Raw genomic sequence first — 19,352 nt, 5'->3', positions numbered from 1 at the left:
ATGTGACATATCATGTCACTATATCCTCCTACCAAAATTAAAAGATGTGGGACAATGCTAACCTCTGACTTGTGGATATTTGTTTGTTGAAACAGGATATTGGATTTTATTTTATTTTTTTCCATTTTTAATCATTCTATAAATGTTCACCGATTTGAAAGGCAGATAATCAAATAAGTGTAGTTTTAGGTTCATGATATATCTGGATGGGACCCATAATTTGGACAGCTTAATTTCAATAAACTGTACTTCAGGTAGGCAATCTTGGAGCAGAGTCAAAGTGCATGAGTATCATCCATCACCTTCTCCCAGAGTATCAAAGCTTTACTCTTCAAAAGATGTATTGTCATTTCGAGATAGTTGAGAAATGCATGTCATTTCAATTAAAGAAGGTTTGCTATGTGTGTTTCACCCACCTTAGAACTTCATCCAGCAGCTATAGTGGATGTTCACATAGTTAAGGAAAACTTTCCAGCCCAATCACTTATCTGGAACATCATATTAATCAGATCCGGACCATTGATCTACTAGGTATATTATCGAATGGACAATCCTCCAAAAATCACACCAATACTAGCCACCTCAAATGGGCTTTGTTAGAACAAGTCCAACCAAAGCCAACTGAATTAGCTACAAGCGTTTGGCATAGGAAGATATGGTGAAGTAGTAGAAAAGGGAAGTAGCCATGGTACTATGATCTTGAATCATATGATCCTCCACCTATTTGGACCTTGGGCATTGAATCTATACTTGTGGGACCCATGGTTGGGTTGTCCATATATTTGATATTGTTGGTACCTCAGTGAATGAAGCAGGCATCACAAATTTCCCAGATGCAAAGATCCTAGCTGCCCAATCTTTGGCCGTTTCCACATTGAATGTGGCATTTGCATTTGTAGGCCATGGATTGAAGGATTTGGGTCTTCTGAACTGGGAGAACACTGAGGCATAGTTCAAAAACTCAACTCTACATGTAGCCAGGTCTGGTCGACTCAAAGACTCAAAACAAGTCGTGGTAGACTGAGTGAAATATGCCTTGTTTCAACACCGAGGTCTTGGGATCGATCCCTAGTGGGGGTGGCTAACAGTGAAGTGTGAACTGACAGTGGGGTGTACTAACAAGCTAACAGAAAGAAAAAAAAAAAAAAGACTCAAAACAAGTCCGACTCGATAGTACACAGGCTGTTTTGAAAATTTATATAGTCTTGAATAGCTGTAGTAATAAAATATCCTCAATCCAACATAAATCTGTCTGCTGGTAGTGCCTCTATGCTCTCTGGAAGCGGTCGCCTGATCAATGAGTCGTGCCAACTTGATTGAGTTTTCGAGTCAACTCGATGAGTCTTGTCAAGTCCCACGAGAACCAAGTCTCTTTGAAACAAGCTCATCAAAGAGACTTGGCTCGAAACCTTGTCAAGTCAACTAGGCCGAGTCGCCAAGTTTTTGAACTATGTACCCTCATTTACAATGGGACCCATCAACCAATGGTGAGGATCATCACCAAACCACCGTCCCAAAAGTACAGACGCAGGCAGAGGAAGCTGCATATCTTCTTGGGCCAATGATCATATGATTCCCCTAAGACCTTTGCATACATTCAAAAATTCAAATGGGGTATCATTCATAATGCTTAGTAAACATGACTTCCGAGAAATAACAAAGGCCAAAACCCAGTTCTGGGTCTAGAGAAAGACCTTGGTTGAGCCTGCAGCTCAATCGGACAGTTGTCCCTCTGCCTTGAGCACATATCTGCATTTCACAACAAAATCTGTGGACGGTTTTCTCGTTCCTTTGCCAATTCACCCAGTCTGTGAACAACTTTACAAGCGACGTCATTATATGCTTTGGAAATTTCACATTCAGGTGCTGATGCAACTATTGGATTGCCTTCATCTGAGGTTCTTCTAATATCCACCTCCAACGGTATCTAAAAGTAAGAGAAACCATAAAAGTCAATGGAATCTAAGTCCAATTTTCTACAATTGATTAACAATTAGAGGATATATCGGGTAAGAGGAATTATATGATCTATGCATGGTACGCTTGGGTTTTCAGTTAGTACAAGTGAGGCCGATGGTTAGATACATGATTCTAAAACTCACTTACTTGACTGGAAACTCGGCTGAGTCAACTCAACTCAGCTAGATTTCAAGCCAAGCTGATGGGAAACTTGGTACTGGGCTTGACTCAGACTGGACTCAGTGTGACTCCAAGTCACTCGCCTTAAGAGGTTGGATTTTATTAAGAGTAAGGTGGGAGGGAGGATTCAAACCCCCAATGACCAACGTCAACCAAGGTAAGCAATGAACTTAACTGGTGAGATTAATATACTTAATGTTGTTGCTCTATGTTATGTTGAGCTTCTTTCAGTTGACTTTGGATAGTCATCGTGTCTCTTCTAGCAGGTAACAAATAGAAAGGTTCTACATTGAGGAAATTTCAGGGTACGGTCCATCCATGGTGGGTCCCAACAGACCAATGTCCAGGACCGCTTAACCACAAGCCCCAGTCATTCAAACTGAAGAGCCGAATATAGCGTGCTGCGCTCAATTATTATATCCTATTAATGTGTCATTACGATCCTTGGCTAGGCAATTTTCATGGATCAGTGGTATACAGACTATGTTTCAACACTGAGATCAGGGATCGAGTGCCCGTGTGGTGTGGGTGGGTGTGGGTGGGTGGGTGTGCATTTAAAAAATTAAAAAAGATACTTGGCTAGACAACCATCCATCTTGAACATAGACCGTTGCTTTCATTCCTTTGAAATGTCTATTTGATTTTGCATGTGGCCTACTTGATCAGCAGATAGATTAGGAACATTCAAGATGGAAATATGGATTTAATCAATTTTCGGGCTGGGTCAGACCTGCACACTACCAATTTTTTTCAGGCTCAGGCTTGGCCTACTGTGCTGGTTAGTGCTGGGTTAAGGCCTTGGATCTCAAGTGTCAGGCCAGGCCTGGGCCTAGCCTTGCTTGGCCCAAACTCGGCCCATTGCCACCCCTAAGCAACAGTACTCAGTTGTTACTCTAGCACTTGCCCTTGAAAAGAAACATTCACTAAAGATCTAAATGATTAATAAATACCTCGCCAAGGAAATCCATATCCATCTCATCAGCAGTCCTACGTGCTCCTCCACGGCCAAAAATGTATGATTCCTCGCCACAGTGGGGACATCTGAAGCAGCTCATGTTCTCTACAAGTCCCAATATCTGCCAAAAACAGCCAAATTCCAATATGATGAGTAAACAGGATTAACAGCAGCATTCCTCTCATCACGTGAATCAATTCAAAGCCAATTCTGCATGCTCAAAATTCAAGAGCTTTCATATATGCCTTCTTGGAATCACGGTTAATTTAGAAAATATGGCAACCATAACAAAATTCAAAATCAACAATGCAAGTCTCCTTAAGCCTTCATTTGAGAACTATCACAGAGACAACAATAAAGTTTCCAAGAAAGCTACAAGGAAAGCAGTTGCGTGGAAAAGCAAAATCATGTCAGCCAGTTTTGCCAGAATATGATTATTGTTTACTGGCATTGCTGCAGTGAGCATTGGACAAACAGATATATGGATATATGGGAAAAGTATCAGATTCCATCTCCGTACATGCAGCACAAGAGGACAGGATCTGGACTGTCCATCTGCTGGGTTGTCCTGTGGATGGAACATACCAAAAAGATCACACAGGTCAGATGATCCTAGCCATCAATTGAGGACTTCACTAAGCAAAATGTCCAAGGGTCTCCACTCAACGAAAAAAAGAAGAAAAAGACTACCAACCAATCAGCAGATTCTGGGCATCCGCATTCAAGCTGGGGCCATCAGATCAACGGTCTGTATCACTGAATCATGGCCCGACTTGTGGGACTGATGCATTGGCACCCTATAATTCTTCATCCTTACCTAGTATTGGATCAGCATCACAGCCAAGTCCTTGAAAGCCTCTTTTAATTAATTAAGCAATTTGAAATTTTTATTTATTGTCAGCCCAAACAAGACAATATGCACAAAATCTTTGATGTATACATAAAGGCTTTTCAATTGCACACTATCTGACTTTATATGGTGGTAAACTTGTGACATTGTACCTGTCATGGATTGTAAAGGATGTAGATTGGCTCCTGCCGGGGGCTGCAGGAAGATTCCTACAGCCTTGACATGGCCCAATGAAAAAAGCACCATGTGCGCCGGTCAAATGTGAGCCCCTGAGTGAACAAAAAATATTCCCTTGGCGAAATGAATCTTTTGCCCTTTTTACTGTGGGGCCCACATCTGACAGGGCACTTTTTCATTGGGCCATGTGAGGGCTGCAGGAATCTTCTTGCAGCTAGCAGTTGCAAGCAGTCTGTGTCCAATCATAACCATGCTTTGTGTAGGACTTGTGAAATAGACACTTGATCTTTTAAATGCAAGACAAATCAAAATACAGTAGAAATGGTTCTCCTACAGATCCAAGCTTATCAAATACTGTATTCAGTGAAGAAAGATGTCAAAAAGCGGTGCAAAGAAAAGAACATACAGGAACTTCGACTTTACGAAACATATTAGCTCCTCTCCGAGCATCTATAAGCGCAACATCCTGAGGAGTTGAAACAATCAAAGCACCTGCCACAAGAACCAATACAGTCACGGATTAAGTGACCAAAACATTTGTTGAAAAGTAGGGCAGCAATGGAATGGGTCCCAAAAACCAAAGCAAAGCCAGTCAATTTATCAGGCCTGAAATTCAGCACCAAGCACAGCTCAATCTTGTATGGTGCATGGCCCATTTATTTGGTGGGACTAAAAATCAGGCCCAGTGAGCTCAGCTGTGAATCTGGAACACGCCACAGTCCAATGGAAGCCCTATTGACAAGGAAAAAAGTTATCTTAGTCCACTGTCGCAATTCCAGAAAAATTTAAGTACCAGGCCAGATAGAAAGCCTATAAATTTTCATATTATAAAATGTAAGGATTAAAAACGGCAAGATTGCGGACCACAATATCAGGGTCCTAAAGCAAGTCAATGAGACAAGGTTTGATTTTATAACTTTGCTATTAAAAAAAAAAAAAAAACCGAAATTATAAGATACAAGGTCCACTCAATCTTTCACAACAAAACTTGGGTGAAAAATATAACTAAATAACAAAATTAGAGCTTTGCTAAGCACGTGTGTGCAACAAAGCTCATGTAAACTCCGCATGTGCCCGCATGGCATGATAGGTCCAATATCCAATCCATACATCAGAACGGCAACATTAAATTCATGCCGTAGCCCAAGAATCAGGTTGATCCACTGGTCAGGTGAGCTACAGTTTGCAAAACAAAAAAATGGCTCTGAAAAAGTTGGCTGAAGTTTTCTAACCCATCCACCTGGTTCCAATATTGGGGACCACATGCTGATTGGACCAGATTTTATTTTTGGGAAAACCTGTACCATGTTGGACCAACCTGATGGATGGATTAGATCTCACACATATGTGCCACACTAGCACATTTGTGGTGTGTATAAAAGCTTTATTGCGCATGCTTGTGCACTTAGCAAAGCTCATAAATTATTCTAAAATATTTTGATAATTAATGTACCAAAATATTACACATACAACCATGTCCTCATAACCTAAGTGATGCAGGACAATTAAAAGCTCGAACTGATAGAGCATGGCGAATCAATCCCTATATCTCATAACCCAGGCCTCACATCTCATGGGTTAGGACCTCGGCCGAACTCCCCTCGTGGGCCCCATTTTACATGGGTTCCACTTCACACGAGCCACCCGCTTCACACGGGTGGGGCCTGCCTCACACGAGCCACCCGCCTTACATGGGCCGCCCACCCATAGTGTGCCCCTGCATCCCACAGGCCACCCCACTCGAGCCCGATGTGAAAATGCCTCTGCATTACTAAGATTAGGGAGTCAAGCGAGTCTGACACCTAGAACCTCCATCGCACCCAGTGCCCATACCTGTACCTCTATAATGTAGCAAACCCCACTCATAACTTAGTAACAAGGTATAAAATCAACTATTTTAAGACCAATTTCGCAAGGGAGTCTATAAGAACATCACTGCACATAAAGGGTTATAGAATTTTCAAAGTTCTCCAACCAACTAATGGATGTTTTCCTGCACTTCTTCCCGTTGTTGTTCTATCCTTGGTTCACAAGTGCACTTGTAATGGGCCTTTCAAAGAGACATCACCTATCATCCATTGTCTCATCTACACACCAAGGTTTCTAGCTCATCAAGCTCCTCCTCAGTGTTTGCTACATGAGCATTCTGCTCCAAGTTAAAAAAGGAGTTCAATGAACATTGGGCCTTGTAAACCCAATTTTATAGCCCATCCTATCTCTCAGAATTGATACTAGAACTAGGGTTGCAACTTACGTTTGGGTCAACCTGAACACGACTAACCCAACCCACGTTCGGGTCGGGTTGGATTGTCAGGCTCCTCGGGTCAAGTTAGGGTTGGGAAACTCCAATCCAATTTGAAATTGGGTTGGGTTCGGGTTGAGCAAATACAGGTCAGGTTGGGAATAATCACATGTACTCGTGTCTGGTTGGTCGGGTCAGTATAGGGTTGAACCTCATGTTGGAATTTGGGTTAGGTCAGGTTGTGGGTTGGATCCTTCTGAGGTCAGGCCACCCGAGTTGCACCACTAACTAGAACCCCTCCACTAATAGTTTTGGTTTAGAGAGTTTTTACAGGGTTTGAAAGGGCATGCCAATATTTATTGAATCCCTCCATTAATAGTGTTCGTTTAGACAATACTAAAATAAAATAAAAAATAAACAAAAAATAAAATTTAAGAGAGTTTTTTACTGGATTGGAATGGGCGTGCCAATATTTATTAACTTAAATGGTGTAAAATTACACCAGATGCCACATAAGAGGACTAGAAGATCCATTTTATTTTTTATGAAAATAGCTTGTTTCAATACCTGATAATTGCAAACCTTGTGAAATGGACAACTGAGCGTCGCCTGTGCCTGGAGGCATATCCACAACAAGTATATCGAGCTTTCCCCAAGCAACTCCCCGAGTCAACTTTTCAAGAGCACTCATTACCTGCAAGGATAGAAATCAAATTCTATATGAGAACTAATTGGATATGTGTGAAGAAGTCTTCCCCTTGAGAAGAATACATTTAGATTTGAATTGTATCACGAATTCTGGGAACCTATATTCTGATAAGAGGTTGAAAATAAACAACAATAATACCTAGAAAATTGACACTCAAACATTGCAAATTCCATCAGTGATAATTTGTAATTTGAGAATCACGTCACAATCCCTTGCAATAGGATTTAAGGAATAGGCCATGATCTAATCTGAAGAAGTGACATGAGGAAGTGAAACAATGACAGTTAGATATACTCCAAATAAAATGCAATCCATCATTCCATCTTCAGTGCTCTCCGTGTGCCCAACAAAACGATGGGGTTGGAAGCAATCTAAACCATAGTCCTAAAACTCACTGACTTGAATTGAAACACGGCCGAGTCAACTCGACTCTGTAAGATTTTGACAGGAAACTAAGTATTGGGCGTGACTCGACCTTGGTTCATCGAGTCGACTTGATGACGATCAACTGGATGCAACTCATTGTGACTCAAACTGTGTCACTCAGTTTATGATGGGAGGGATTTTATTATAATTAAAAAAGATGTTGGCAGCGAGATTATAATCAACCCCACCTGACTCAAGATTGAACAAGTTGATCCATGTCTCCTAGTCTAATAAACATGATCTAGGATAGCAAAGAGAGAGTTACTTCACATCTATAACAAGTTGACATAAATAATAGCCAATCAAAGGACTAATATCCAAGCTAATGTAAACCTGCCTAAAACTACAAGGATATAAACAGGAAGAGACCACCAAAAAGAATATAAAGAATTAAAAAAAGTAGTAGAACATTATAGATGCATTGGGTCAATATTTCTAGAGTACGTATGACCTCATAATCATGTGCGATAACTGAAGAACATTATAGATGCATCATGTCGCTATGTTCGCTATGTTTGAATGCATATGAATTTTGATAGCATAATCCTGCATGATGAAAGTGTTGTCCATCCATTTTCACAAACATGAAACTAGTATTAGTTATTTGAAAAAATAGCATCCATTAGCCTACTATTATTTCCATACGTCAAAAAGAAATTGTTCTAAATTCACGCCTACATGACAAAACCAGCCAATTAATAATTGAACATGAGAATTATGCAACAAAGGCACGACTTTAAGACGAAAAACACCTCATCATCATCTAAGCCTTATTCCAGCACCTATAAGAGTAAAAAGAAGGGGGGAAAAAATGCCAAACACAAACCATAGGACCTCTCCATACGATTGGAGCATCATTGTCTACGAGAAATCCAATCGACATACACCGCACTCCATGGTTTTCAAATGGGATCATCTTCAAATCTGCAAAGACAAGTTACGAGACAATTACACCCTGCGAAAAGATGAAAACCATATATGGAACAAGGTGCATAAAGTCAATCATTATTCTTCTTGACTTTCATATCAGTGCAAACAATACATGAAGCACAATATAGTATCAACATAGAGGAATTCTGTGATACTAGACCTGAGAATATGAGTAGTTTCTTGGGACTGGAGCATTTACAAGCAAGGCTCGGTGATCCAGGCAGTTGATCTACAGGCCCCATCTAAGATGTTTCATACTTCGAAATCTACCTGGTGGGGAAATCCCAAGGCTTACAATCAGTGGCCTAGAAATAATTGGTTGAGGACAAAATTAAAACCAAGGTCCATATTTAACAGAAGAAAAGGGGCAAGAGAATGGCAGTGTAGGATCCTCCAAATGGGAGATTATTGGTACATGGTCCATCCACCATGGGCCCATCAAATCAACGGCATGATCACTGAACCATCAGCCCCAGTTGCATCAATAAGAACCCAAGGATACTATTCATATTTTCAGGTCAAGGATCACATAACCCCTCTACTGACATATGGATCACTAGAAATTGATATATAGAGAAGCTTGTCTGCTAGTGACTAGTAATTGTGTAAAATAGCAAAAGAAACCCATCCAATGGTGATTGGTCAATTAAATTCAAACTGATCAATATTGATAAGCACGCATCCAACACAACATTGACTTTTAGAGAAAAATAAAGGACAGACTCAATCAACTTAAAGTGTTCACTAAAACTCAAGTTAAGTAAAAGTCTATGTATTATTGCAAAATAACCAACATGATACACAGCAAACTCACATTAATGTATTCAGACACGACAAAAAGACAAATTCACTTTATCTTGGTTCGATGCTTCTTACTGCTTCAAGCAATTATGTTGGAAGCAGAAAGAAAGAAGGCAGAAAGAAGAAGCATGCTTACTTATTACACACTCAACTCACTGCTAGGATATTTGATTTACATTCTCTGCTGGGTGCAATTCACAGTCTGTTAAGTGATAAAATAACAAAATTACTTCTTCAAAGCATAGAAGCACCATAAAAATATCTTTCAACTCATCTATCTTGTAGAGAAGCATAGAACCTTGTCAAACCATGGATTGAAATATCCGTTTTGTATCGGCCAGTTCAGCATAATGGCATATTGTATCTGTATCGGCTCAATACGATATGTGATACTGGCTATAACAGCCGCAGTGGCCAAAAAAAAAAAAAAAAGGCACAGTGTCAGCCATATCAGCCATTTTTTTCCCCTCGTCTTCTTTCATTTAAACCATGGAGGCTTAGAAATTCGTTTTTACAAGATCTAGGCCTATTTTGGAGATCATAACAAAAGATTTGAGTGAGATTTGACGAATCAAAGTGAAATGGACCATTATAGGAAAAATCGGAAGAAAAAAGAAAGAAAACTGCAGACCATTTTCTTTCTTTCTTTCTTTCTTTTCTGTGCATGCGTGCATGTGTGTTCTAATCTTCTTTTTGTTGTATTTCAATATAATGGACCTCTATTCACCAAATCAAGTTGATTTGTGTTCAATGGCCTGTTTGGTTGACTTTCAACAGGCAAAGCCAACAGACAACATTCTTATCAAAGAAAGCTCGGAGACACCATTATATACATGTCCAAAATATATATAAAGAAAAGGATAGATTCTTGAATATCTCTTTTTTCCCTTTTTCTTTCTTTAATATTTTTTCCTTCAATCTTGGCTTTAAAAAAATTTGGTCCAATACAGGCCAATATGTTCCAATACGGGCTGATACCAATATGCAAAGCCTATGGTATTGTTTTTCGGCTGAGCTGATATGCCCCCTTATATTCAGAACCATGTGTCCAACAAAGATTCCAGATCTAGGAAATCAACAAGACCAACTAAATTGCATAAAATGAAGTTTCAGAAAAACTCCTCAATCACATAGTTACCAATCAAACACACAAAACAGTGCAGATCTGATGTACCCAAAGAAGAGGAGCCTCCAGAAGATAACCACTTAATGTCAAAAAACAGGACTTGTAAAATAGAATAGAAACTCAAATCCTTGCAAGAGTTTATAGAAAGCCTGATATCCTCAAAAGTGAGTTGCGATTATCAGGAAATTATGCGATTGTAATGGACGGAAGAAAGGCAATCCATGATACACTTGAGTCAGAGTGGCTTCCCATAATGAGCAGGGAATGGTGATCAGACCAATGTAATATTGACAACATCTTGAATGTCCCATGGCAACAAAAGAGGATTTCAAACGTGGAAATCACCACCTGTCTCCCTTCTACCAACGTGAGGTATGACCAAAGTCAGTTCAATGATAAGAAAAGGATAAGAATAAAATGCCCCAACAGCACAACTTTTTTTTTTAGAGAGAGAACAGAAACTTTATTCAAAAGGCAAAACAGTCAGCAAAAATACAAGGAAAACTACAAACAAGAAAGGCAGAAAAAAGACTATACACAGCAATGTAAGGCAGAAAAAAGACTATACACAGCTATGTACTTCTCCCTACAGATTATTTCTTAAAATATTTACAATTACACTTCTTCCCAACACTGTGTAGCTAAAAGGCTGCCCTCCATTGCAAGGAAAATCGTAGCCCATTCGATAACCAAGTATTTCGCCTTAGCAAAGACCCCCTCAGCAGAACCTAACTTGATGAAACATCTAGAATTCATCTCTTGCCATATCACCCATAGTCCCGCAAGCAATGATAGTCTCCACACTTTCTTCCCAGCTTTGCCCACTCCTTGCCATGTTTAGAAGAAATCAAATATAGACTTTGGCATCACCCATGAAACCCCAAATAATAAGAAGATTCTATCCCAAATTCCCTTCACAATGGGACAACGCATAAATAAATGGTCAACCGACTCACTATCCGTCCAACAAAGGGGCCACGAATTGACTAGTATTAATCCTTGCTTGCAGAGATTATCAATGGTGAGGATCTCGTTCCACCCCACCAACCAAGCAAAGGCCACAACTTTTCTTGGAGCAGCACATGACCATAGGTAGGAATGCACCAGGTCTTCAGCCACTTGGGACCCCATCATCATGTTATAAAAAAGATCTCACTGTGAAAGAGCCAGATTTATCCAAAACCCAAGTCATCACATCCCGTTCTATACTTAATGTCACACCTCATAGTTTGTCTAATAAAGCCAATAGTTCAGTCTCCTCTTCCAACTTCAGATGTCTTCTGCAAGGTGGTGTCCACACTGCTGACGGACCTAGCCAGGAGACACATTATGCAACCGAAATATCTGGTGCCGCAAAAACCGAAGCTAATCTCTAGAACACTTCCTTCAGCGAACGAGTTCCCAACCACGTATCTTCCCAAAACTTCGTGTTCCCCGTTTCCTACCGAAAAATTGGCACCAGCCTCAAAGCTTTTTACTCCCTTCACGATCGCCTTCCAAAGTCCTGTGGTCCTACACAAGGAAGATTCTAGAGGCCGCCACCTTGATTTATGTGTACCCATACTTTTTTTTATAATAATTTCCTTCACAGACTGTCGTTTTCGGTTCCAAACCTCCATAGCCATTTGCCTAGCAGTGTCTTATGCATTGGGGCCAATTTTCTAAATCTTGCTTTGCTTCTTTTGGTCAGCAGACATCATCCCAATTCATGAGGTGAAATTTCCTTTTGTCCCCTGCTCCTTTCCAAAGAAAGTCTCTTCTAAGTTTTCTCCAATTTCTTCAACACGCCTGGTGGGCATTTAAACAGGGAGAAAAAATAGAGTGGAAGGTTTGCAAGAGCAGCATTAATCAATAGCAGTCTAGCACCAAACGATAAGTGGTGTTGCCTCCAGGATGACAGTTTTCTCTCAAACCTTTCAATTACCCGATCGCACAGATGTGGGGGGGCTTACCAATGCATAGGGGAAGCCCAAGATAAGTGTACGAGAAGGACCCCGCTCAACACCGAAAGATTATTGTCATCTTTCTTAGTTCTTCCTTCAATATACCAACACCCAACATTTCACACTTTAGTGGATTTACCTTTAGGCCCGATGCCGCTTCAAAACAACAGATAATCTTCCTCAGGTTACTGACATGGGTTTCATTAGCATCACACATCAAAAGTGAACCGTCTGCAAATTGGAGATGCGAAACTTAACTTCTAGTGACACACCATTCTCCATCATTCTACTCAATGCCTCCACAACAATAACAGAGAAAAGCGGCGATAGAGGATCGCCTTGTCTTAACCCTCTCATTGACTTGAAGAATCCTTTAGGGATCCATTTATTAGTACCAAGAATTTGGCCGAAAATACACCCGCGGACATCCACTATCGCTATTTCTCCTCGAATCCAAGTCTCCGGAGCATGTAATCCAAAAATTCCTATTCGACATGATCATGCAGCTTTTCCAAATCTAATTTGCATGCAATGCCTCCACGACCTTCCTTAAGCCTCAAATCCAAGCATTCATGAGCTATCAAGGCACTATCCAATATTTGCCTCCCTTCCACAAGCGCACCTTGGAATTTCGAAATATAACCTTCCCAAGTACAGTTCTAAGTCTTGATGTTAAAATCTTGGCTAGAATCTTGTATGGGGTTCCAATCAAACTAATCGGTCTAAAGTCCCTCAAACTTTCTGCTCCTTTCTTTGAGATCAATGCTATGAAAGAGGCGCCAAATCCCATCGCCAACTTACCTTTCTCGAAAAAAACATAAATGAATGCCACCACTTCCAGTTTTGCCGAGTTCCAGTCCAGTCCTAGCACCTTATCTCTACCCAACTCATGCCTTATCTCTACCCAACTCGTCCACAGTCCCCTTAGTCTCCTCCTCTGATATGTCACACTCAAGATATAATGCAACATCAGGTTTGATAAATTGTAAAGACAAGTTATCAAGCTTGGATTGAAGTACCCCTTCTCCAATCAACAAATTCTTATAATAAGACACAATGGCCCCAACCACCATGGTTTTCTCTTCCACTTTCACACCATTTGTTTCCATGCTATGCATTTTGTTCACCCTTGCCCTTGCACTAGCTATTTCGTGGAAGAATTTCGTGTTATTGTCTCCTTTCAACCATGTGGCCCACAAACGCCGCCTCCACTTTATCTCGTCTTCCCTCAATCAACTTTTGTATTTAACTGTTAGCATTTCTGCCACAACCAGCTGATGGGAAGGATCCGCCCAAAGCATAGGCACCTTCAATCTAAGCACGAGAACCACACAAAGTAAAAAAGAAGCAAGCTAAAAATTCTCATTCAATTCAAAGGTGCCTTCATACTACTCATCCTAGGCCCTTATATAAGCTCTAAAACGTACATAAAAGGAAAACTCATAATGTTATTGACAACCAATGACTTGTTACAAATGTGAAAAATAAATAAAAAGGATTTGACTAGTGGATTCTTCATAGCTAGTTGATTGATTTCGCTAGCTAACTACCTAAATAGGTAAGCTATCTAAATAGGAGGCTCGGGCCTCATTATTGATGGGCCAACTATTGGGCTTGGGTTTAATGGGCCTGGGCCTAACCTATGGATCGTGGCCTCAGATCAGCCTGCATCAGTCCTCTCCCGCTTGAAAGAACTCGACTCCGGCGAGTTAATGGCTTGATATTACTGATAGAGGTCGGGATTTAGACGTTGGCAGTCAGCTGCTGTGATCCATGTAGCATAGGAGAGAATCCTTGCCAACAGACAAGAAACTTTTGGTAACCACCTTGGCGCGTGGAGACGAGATGGTCATCAAGAACATCAACGATCATGTCTGTAGGAGTAAAATGGTAGAAAGTATAATGGCATGTTCTTCGATACAATCGGCAGTATGGTAACCATGATAGATGGAAAGATCTTCCACATTGAAAGTAGGATTGATAAGTAAATCTGGTGGGAGATCTAAAACATAAGCATTGGCACTAATCTTCTTTATGATTTTCAACAATCCCACATTTTGAGGATGGAGCTTCTTTAAGGTACTGGGGGGCAACTGTTTAGGACAAATATAGGACATCACTTTCATTAATTTCCTCAAATTCAACAAAGCGACATCTTGTGTTTGCATGTTGCTTATAATTTACATTACTTGCAACGGTATTGCATCAAACTTCGTCATGCACCCGCTACATATGGCAAATGAAGTCATGAACTTTTGCACTTGGTCTCGAATCTACAGGTAGAGGAACCAAATCGAATATGGGCTACCTTCTGCAAATTCAACAAAGCGATGTCTTGTATCTGCATGTTGTTTATAACTTTCATTACTTGCAGCGACATTGCATCGAACTTCGTCATGCACTTGCTGCATATGGCGGATGCAATCATCAATTTCTGCACTTGGTCTCGACTCTATAGGTAGAGGAACCAAATCAACTAGAAGATGCGGTCATATACCAGTTTAGCTTTAAAAGGTAACATCCCTATGGACCTGTTGATTGAGTTATTATAAGCAAATTCAACAATGAGTATTACTAGGTCCCACGTAGCTATATGATCGTGGACAAGACACTGTAATAACTTGTTCAAGCTACAATTGACCACTTCCGTTTGACCATCAGTTTGTGGGTGGTACGCACTAGAGAACTGGAGCTTGGTTTTTGTTGCTGCCTAAAGAGTTCTCCAAACACAACTCGTGAACTTCGTATTAGGATCAGACACAATTGTCTTCGAACACCTATGAAGACGAAAAATCTCTCAAAAGAATAATTGAGCAATCTTGAGAGCGTCTGATGTATTTGAGCATGGTATGAAATGAGTCATCCTTAAAAATTGATCAACCACTACAAATACTGAATCAACTTTCCGAGCAGTTTTTGGCAAACCGAGGACAAAGTCCATGCTGAGGTCTTCCCATGAAGCATGTGGGATCGACAATGGTTGATATAATCCACTGTTTTTCTTTTGGTCCCTAGCAAGTTGGCAAACCTTGCATAATTGGTAAATTTTAGCAACATTTGATTTTATATGAGGCCAAAAGTATCTATCTCCAACGACAGCTAGGGTCTTATCACGACCCAAGTGTCCACTACACCCAACATACTCATGGATGGATGTATTGGGTAGGCAAAGTTGTTTTCCTCAGAACAAGTAGCCATTATGAATGTTGAAATGTGGGTCTCGCATGCTCTCCACTAAGAATGCCAGTATAAATATGCCTGAAATCCTTGTCGTTAGCATACTCACGCCGTATCTCTTTGAATCTCGGAACAATGACCACCATTGATGACAATAGATGTGCACGATGGCAATGCATTAGCAAACTGACTGTCCTTGCCAGCCTTGTGACGAATGACAAAAGAAAACTCTTAAAGGTCTGTGCTCCACTTGACACGATGAGCACTCATCTTCTGCTGAGAGTTTAAATACTTGAGTGTTTCATGATCAAAATATAGGACAAACTCCTTGCCAACCAAATAGTGACGCCAATGTTGTAGAGACTGCACAATTGCATAAAATTCTAGGTCATAAGTGGTGTGCTGCTACTTTGTATCAAAGAGCTTCACGCTGAAAAAAGCTATTAGATGGCCCTCCTAACTGAGAACCCCACCAATGTCGACATTAGAAGCCCCACAACTCACCTCAAATACCTTCTCAAAGTCCGGAAGGCGCAAGACCGGAGCTTCGGTCATCTTACGTTTGATCCTATCAAACGCTCATGTTGATGCAGTTGTCCATCAAAACTCCATTTGTTTCATACAATTGGTGATGATGCTATTGAAGTTCCGCACAAAATGTCTTTAAAATGTAGCAAGGCCACGAAAACTGTGAACTTCAGAGATAGTTGTAGGTGTCAGCCAATCAACTATGGCTTTCACCTTGGCATGATCCACCTCTACACCTTGCAACGAGACAATGTACCCTAAGAAAACCATAGATGTACTCATGAAGGTACACTTTTTTAAGTTGATGTAAAAGTGCTCACGATAAAGGACTTTGAAGATAAGACTTAGGTGATTGAGGTGCTCATTTCTTGACGTACTGTAGATAAGAAAATCATCAAATTAGACAACGATAAACTTACCAATAAAGGGCACAACAACTACGTCATGATGTGCATGAAAGTGCTTGGCGCGTTTGTGAGACCGAATGGCATAACTAGCTACTCGTAGAGACCGTCCTTCGTCTTAAATGCCATCTTTCATTTGTCACCAGGTTGGGTGCGAATCTAGAGGTATCCACTGTGAAAATCAATCTTTGGGAAGGCGTTAGCACCTGAAATCATGTCCAACATATCATCAAGCCGAAGAATGAGGAAAAGGTATTTCACTGTGATTTTATTAATAGCTCGGCTATCTACATACATACGCCAACTGCCATCTTTCTTGGGAGTAAGGAGGGTTGGCACCACACATGGGCTTAGGCTCTCTCAGATGTAGCCCTTTTTAAGCAACTCGTCAACCTGACGCTTCAACTCGGTGTGCTCGGCAAGACTCATGCAGTATGCCAGTAAGTTGGGTAAGGATGCTCCAAGAACCAAATCAATCGTGTGTTGAATATCCCGCAATGGAGTCAACTCCTCAAGAAAATCATCGAGGACCAATCATGGAAGTCATGCATCATATATTTGACTTCATCAGGAATAGGCTCATTTTGGTCAATAGCATGCTCTTGCACCTGCTTTGTGACTAAAGCGAACATTACGCCTTTCTTATTACTCTCTTCTTCAAACTTCCGCATGGTGAGAACATAAAAGTTTGAAAGAACAGCCGATGTTGATAATGAAGGTGTACATGAAGGAGGTGACGTAGGCTGCAATTGGCGAAGAAGGATATGATGACCTCATTATAGGAAAGTATGCATGTTAGCTTCACCGTCATTTTGTACCTTTCAGTCAAAGAGCCAAGGTCGACCAAGAAGAATGTGGGCGACATTCATCGGAATTGTGTCACACCAACTATCATCCTCATATATGCCAATTTTAAATGATGCCAAACTGGCGCAGCTAGTTGATGGGAAGGATTCACCTAAGTGTAGGCACCTTCAATCCAAGCACGAGAACTACACAAAGTAGAAAGAAGCAAGCTAGAAATTTTCATTCAATTTAAAGGTGCCTTTATACTACTCATCCCAGACCCTTATATAAGCTCTGAAACATACATAAAAGGAAAACTCATAATGTCATTGACAACCAATGACTTATTAAATATGGAAAATAATAAAAAGGATTTGACTGATGGATTATTCATATATAGATAATTGATTTCGTTGGATAACTACATAAATAGGCTAGCTACCTAAGTAGTAAGCTTGGGCCTCCTTATTGATGGGCCAATTATTGGGCTTCAATTTAATGCGCCTAGGCCTGGCCCATGGATTGTGGACCCATATCAGCCCGCATCAGTTTCCCTTCTTGCTAACTCTTCAAATGACAGAGGCTGACCCTCCTTAATTTCTAAATATTGGAGTTCTGAAAGAATTGCACTTGTTTCTTCTTCTCTCTTACTATGAATATCTTTCTTCCACTACTCTCTTTAGCAAACACAATTTTTGAAAGAGTATGAAGCCTAGGTGTCCTTCCACCCAAAAAGAATCCCACCATTGTTTTATCATGTCCACAAAATCTTCCACTTCAAGCCAAACAAGTTCAAATCTGAAGGGCCTTGGGCCCTAGTTTTCCTCCACTACTTCCAAAAAAAAAAAAAGAAGGGAAAATGACCAAATATAGTCCCAGGAGACCGTGTTGGTATGTTAGTGGAAACATCTCAATATATAAATTTATTTATTATAATTATTTTTTTAAAGGATCCACTTCAAATTATATGGGTTTGGCCTGACCATTCAACCATTCGACCATGTAAATTTGACGTTCCCCATTGGAAGATCTATGAGTTCATTTTTCTATACCCATGCTGAGAAGTCAACCATGCTTCAAAGAGTTCGATCCCCTGTAGATTTTTCAAACAGATATCTAACGGTGTTGAATTCCCCTCCGACACACCACGACACTTGCCACCTTAATGCAGTTGCTTCCATCTCAACCCACAACTTATCATGCAATTTTGGAGAGTTTGGCCCATATACTTCTATTAGAGCCCATCTATTCCCTGTTATTATCTCTTTTAACAGAATAGAGATTGAGAATTCTCCACCCCAACAATCTTCTTTGATCCATATTGACGAGTTCTAGATTACCACTATTCCTCCTGGTGACCCCACTGCGTCCTTCGCAATCCAGTCCTTTGATTGTCCCGAGCAAATATCTGAAATCATTCTCTGATCTACAGAGCTCAGCTTGGATTCTTGCAATGCAACAATCTGAGCTTTGTATCGCCTACAGAAGATGCAGATTTTGGCTCTTTTCTCGGGGCAGCCCATTCCCCTCATGTTCCAAGTGATGATCTCCATTATGAGACTCTTTCTTTTCTCCCTTTCCCCATCTCGGCACTAGGCGTAGCCATATCGTGATTCACTAAGTATGCCAGGCTTTTCAATTCCCTGAATCCCTTAAGGGGCTCTGGTCTGAGATTCTGCAACAACAACCGCTCCCTCTCAATGCTTCTTTTCTCCATCAATTCAAATAGCTCAATGTCATCTTCTTCTCGATGTGTCTCTATTGTAAAAACAATAGAGGAATAAACAACTTTTGTTATCTCTCTGTCCTCATATATGATCATTGCCATTTGGGTATTAGCCTCCATCTACTATAGATCTAGCTGTCGATCTAGAGCTGTATCACCTCCCAAAGGAAGATGAATTCTCGAGCTCCCTAGACTCTCCATCCCTTCATTAGATGAAGAAATAAGAATTCGTTGGCAGCCGTAATTCGCAAATATCTTATGGATCAGTTTCTCCGGTTGTATGCCGTTGAATACAAAGCATTTCTATCGGGCTTAAAGGAATGCCTCTTTCGCACGTGACTTAAGTAGAATATGCACATGAGTCAATAACATCTCTTGCTTCACCCGTATGGGATCGAACGTATCTTTATACGTGTATACACTCCCATATAGC

General features: G+C 40.6%; 1 protein-coding gene across 5 annotated transcripts in view; it reads right to left on the bottom strand.

Moving 5' to 3' along the window:
• Positions 1–1,570: 1,570 nt before the first annotated feature.
• LOC131232995 (iron-sulfur protein required for NADH dehydrogenase, mitochondrial) overlaps positions 1,571–19,352 on the bottom strand; it is a 29,626-nt gene continuing 11,844 nt past the window's right edge. For 4 of the 5 annotated variants that reach the window (XM_058229541.1, XM_058229546.1, XM_058229544.1 and 1 more), the window contains 5 exons: positions 8,325–8,422; positions 6,931–7,057; positions 4,528–4,613; positions 3,090–3,215; positions 1,571–1,927 (listed from right to left, as the gene is read on the bottom strand). In XM_058229541.1, coding sequence (XP_058085524.1) covers positions 1,757–1,927; positions 3,090–3,215; positions 4,528–4,613; positions 6,931–7,057; positions 8,325–8,422 — 608 coding nt within the window. In that variant the 3' untranslated portion in view covers positions 1,571–1,756. The remainder of the gene's footprint in view (positions 1,928–3,089; positions 3,216–4,527; positions 4,614–6,930; positions 7,058–8,324; positions 8,423–19,352) is intronic. The other variant, XM_058229542.1, reaches the window with a different exon arrangement.

Source organism: Magnolia sinica, chromosome 18 (genome assembly GCF_029962835.1).
Source record: "Magnolia sinica isolate HGM2019 chromosome 18, MsV1, whole genome shotgun sequence".
Lineage (NCBI taxonomy): Eukaryota > Viridiplantae > Streptophyta > Magnoliopsida > Magnoliales > Magnoliaceae > Magnolia > Magnolia sinica.
Note: the sequence above shows the minus strand (reverse complement) of the source record. Positions and strands in the feature narration are given on the sequence as shown.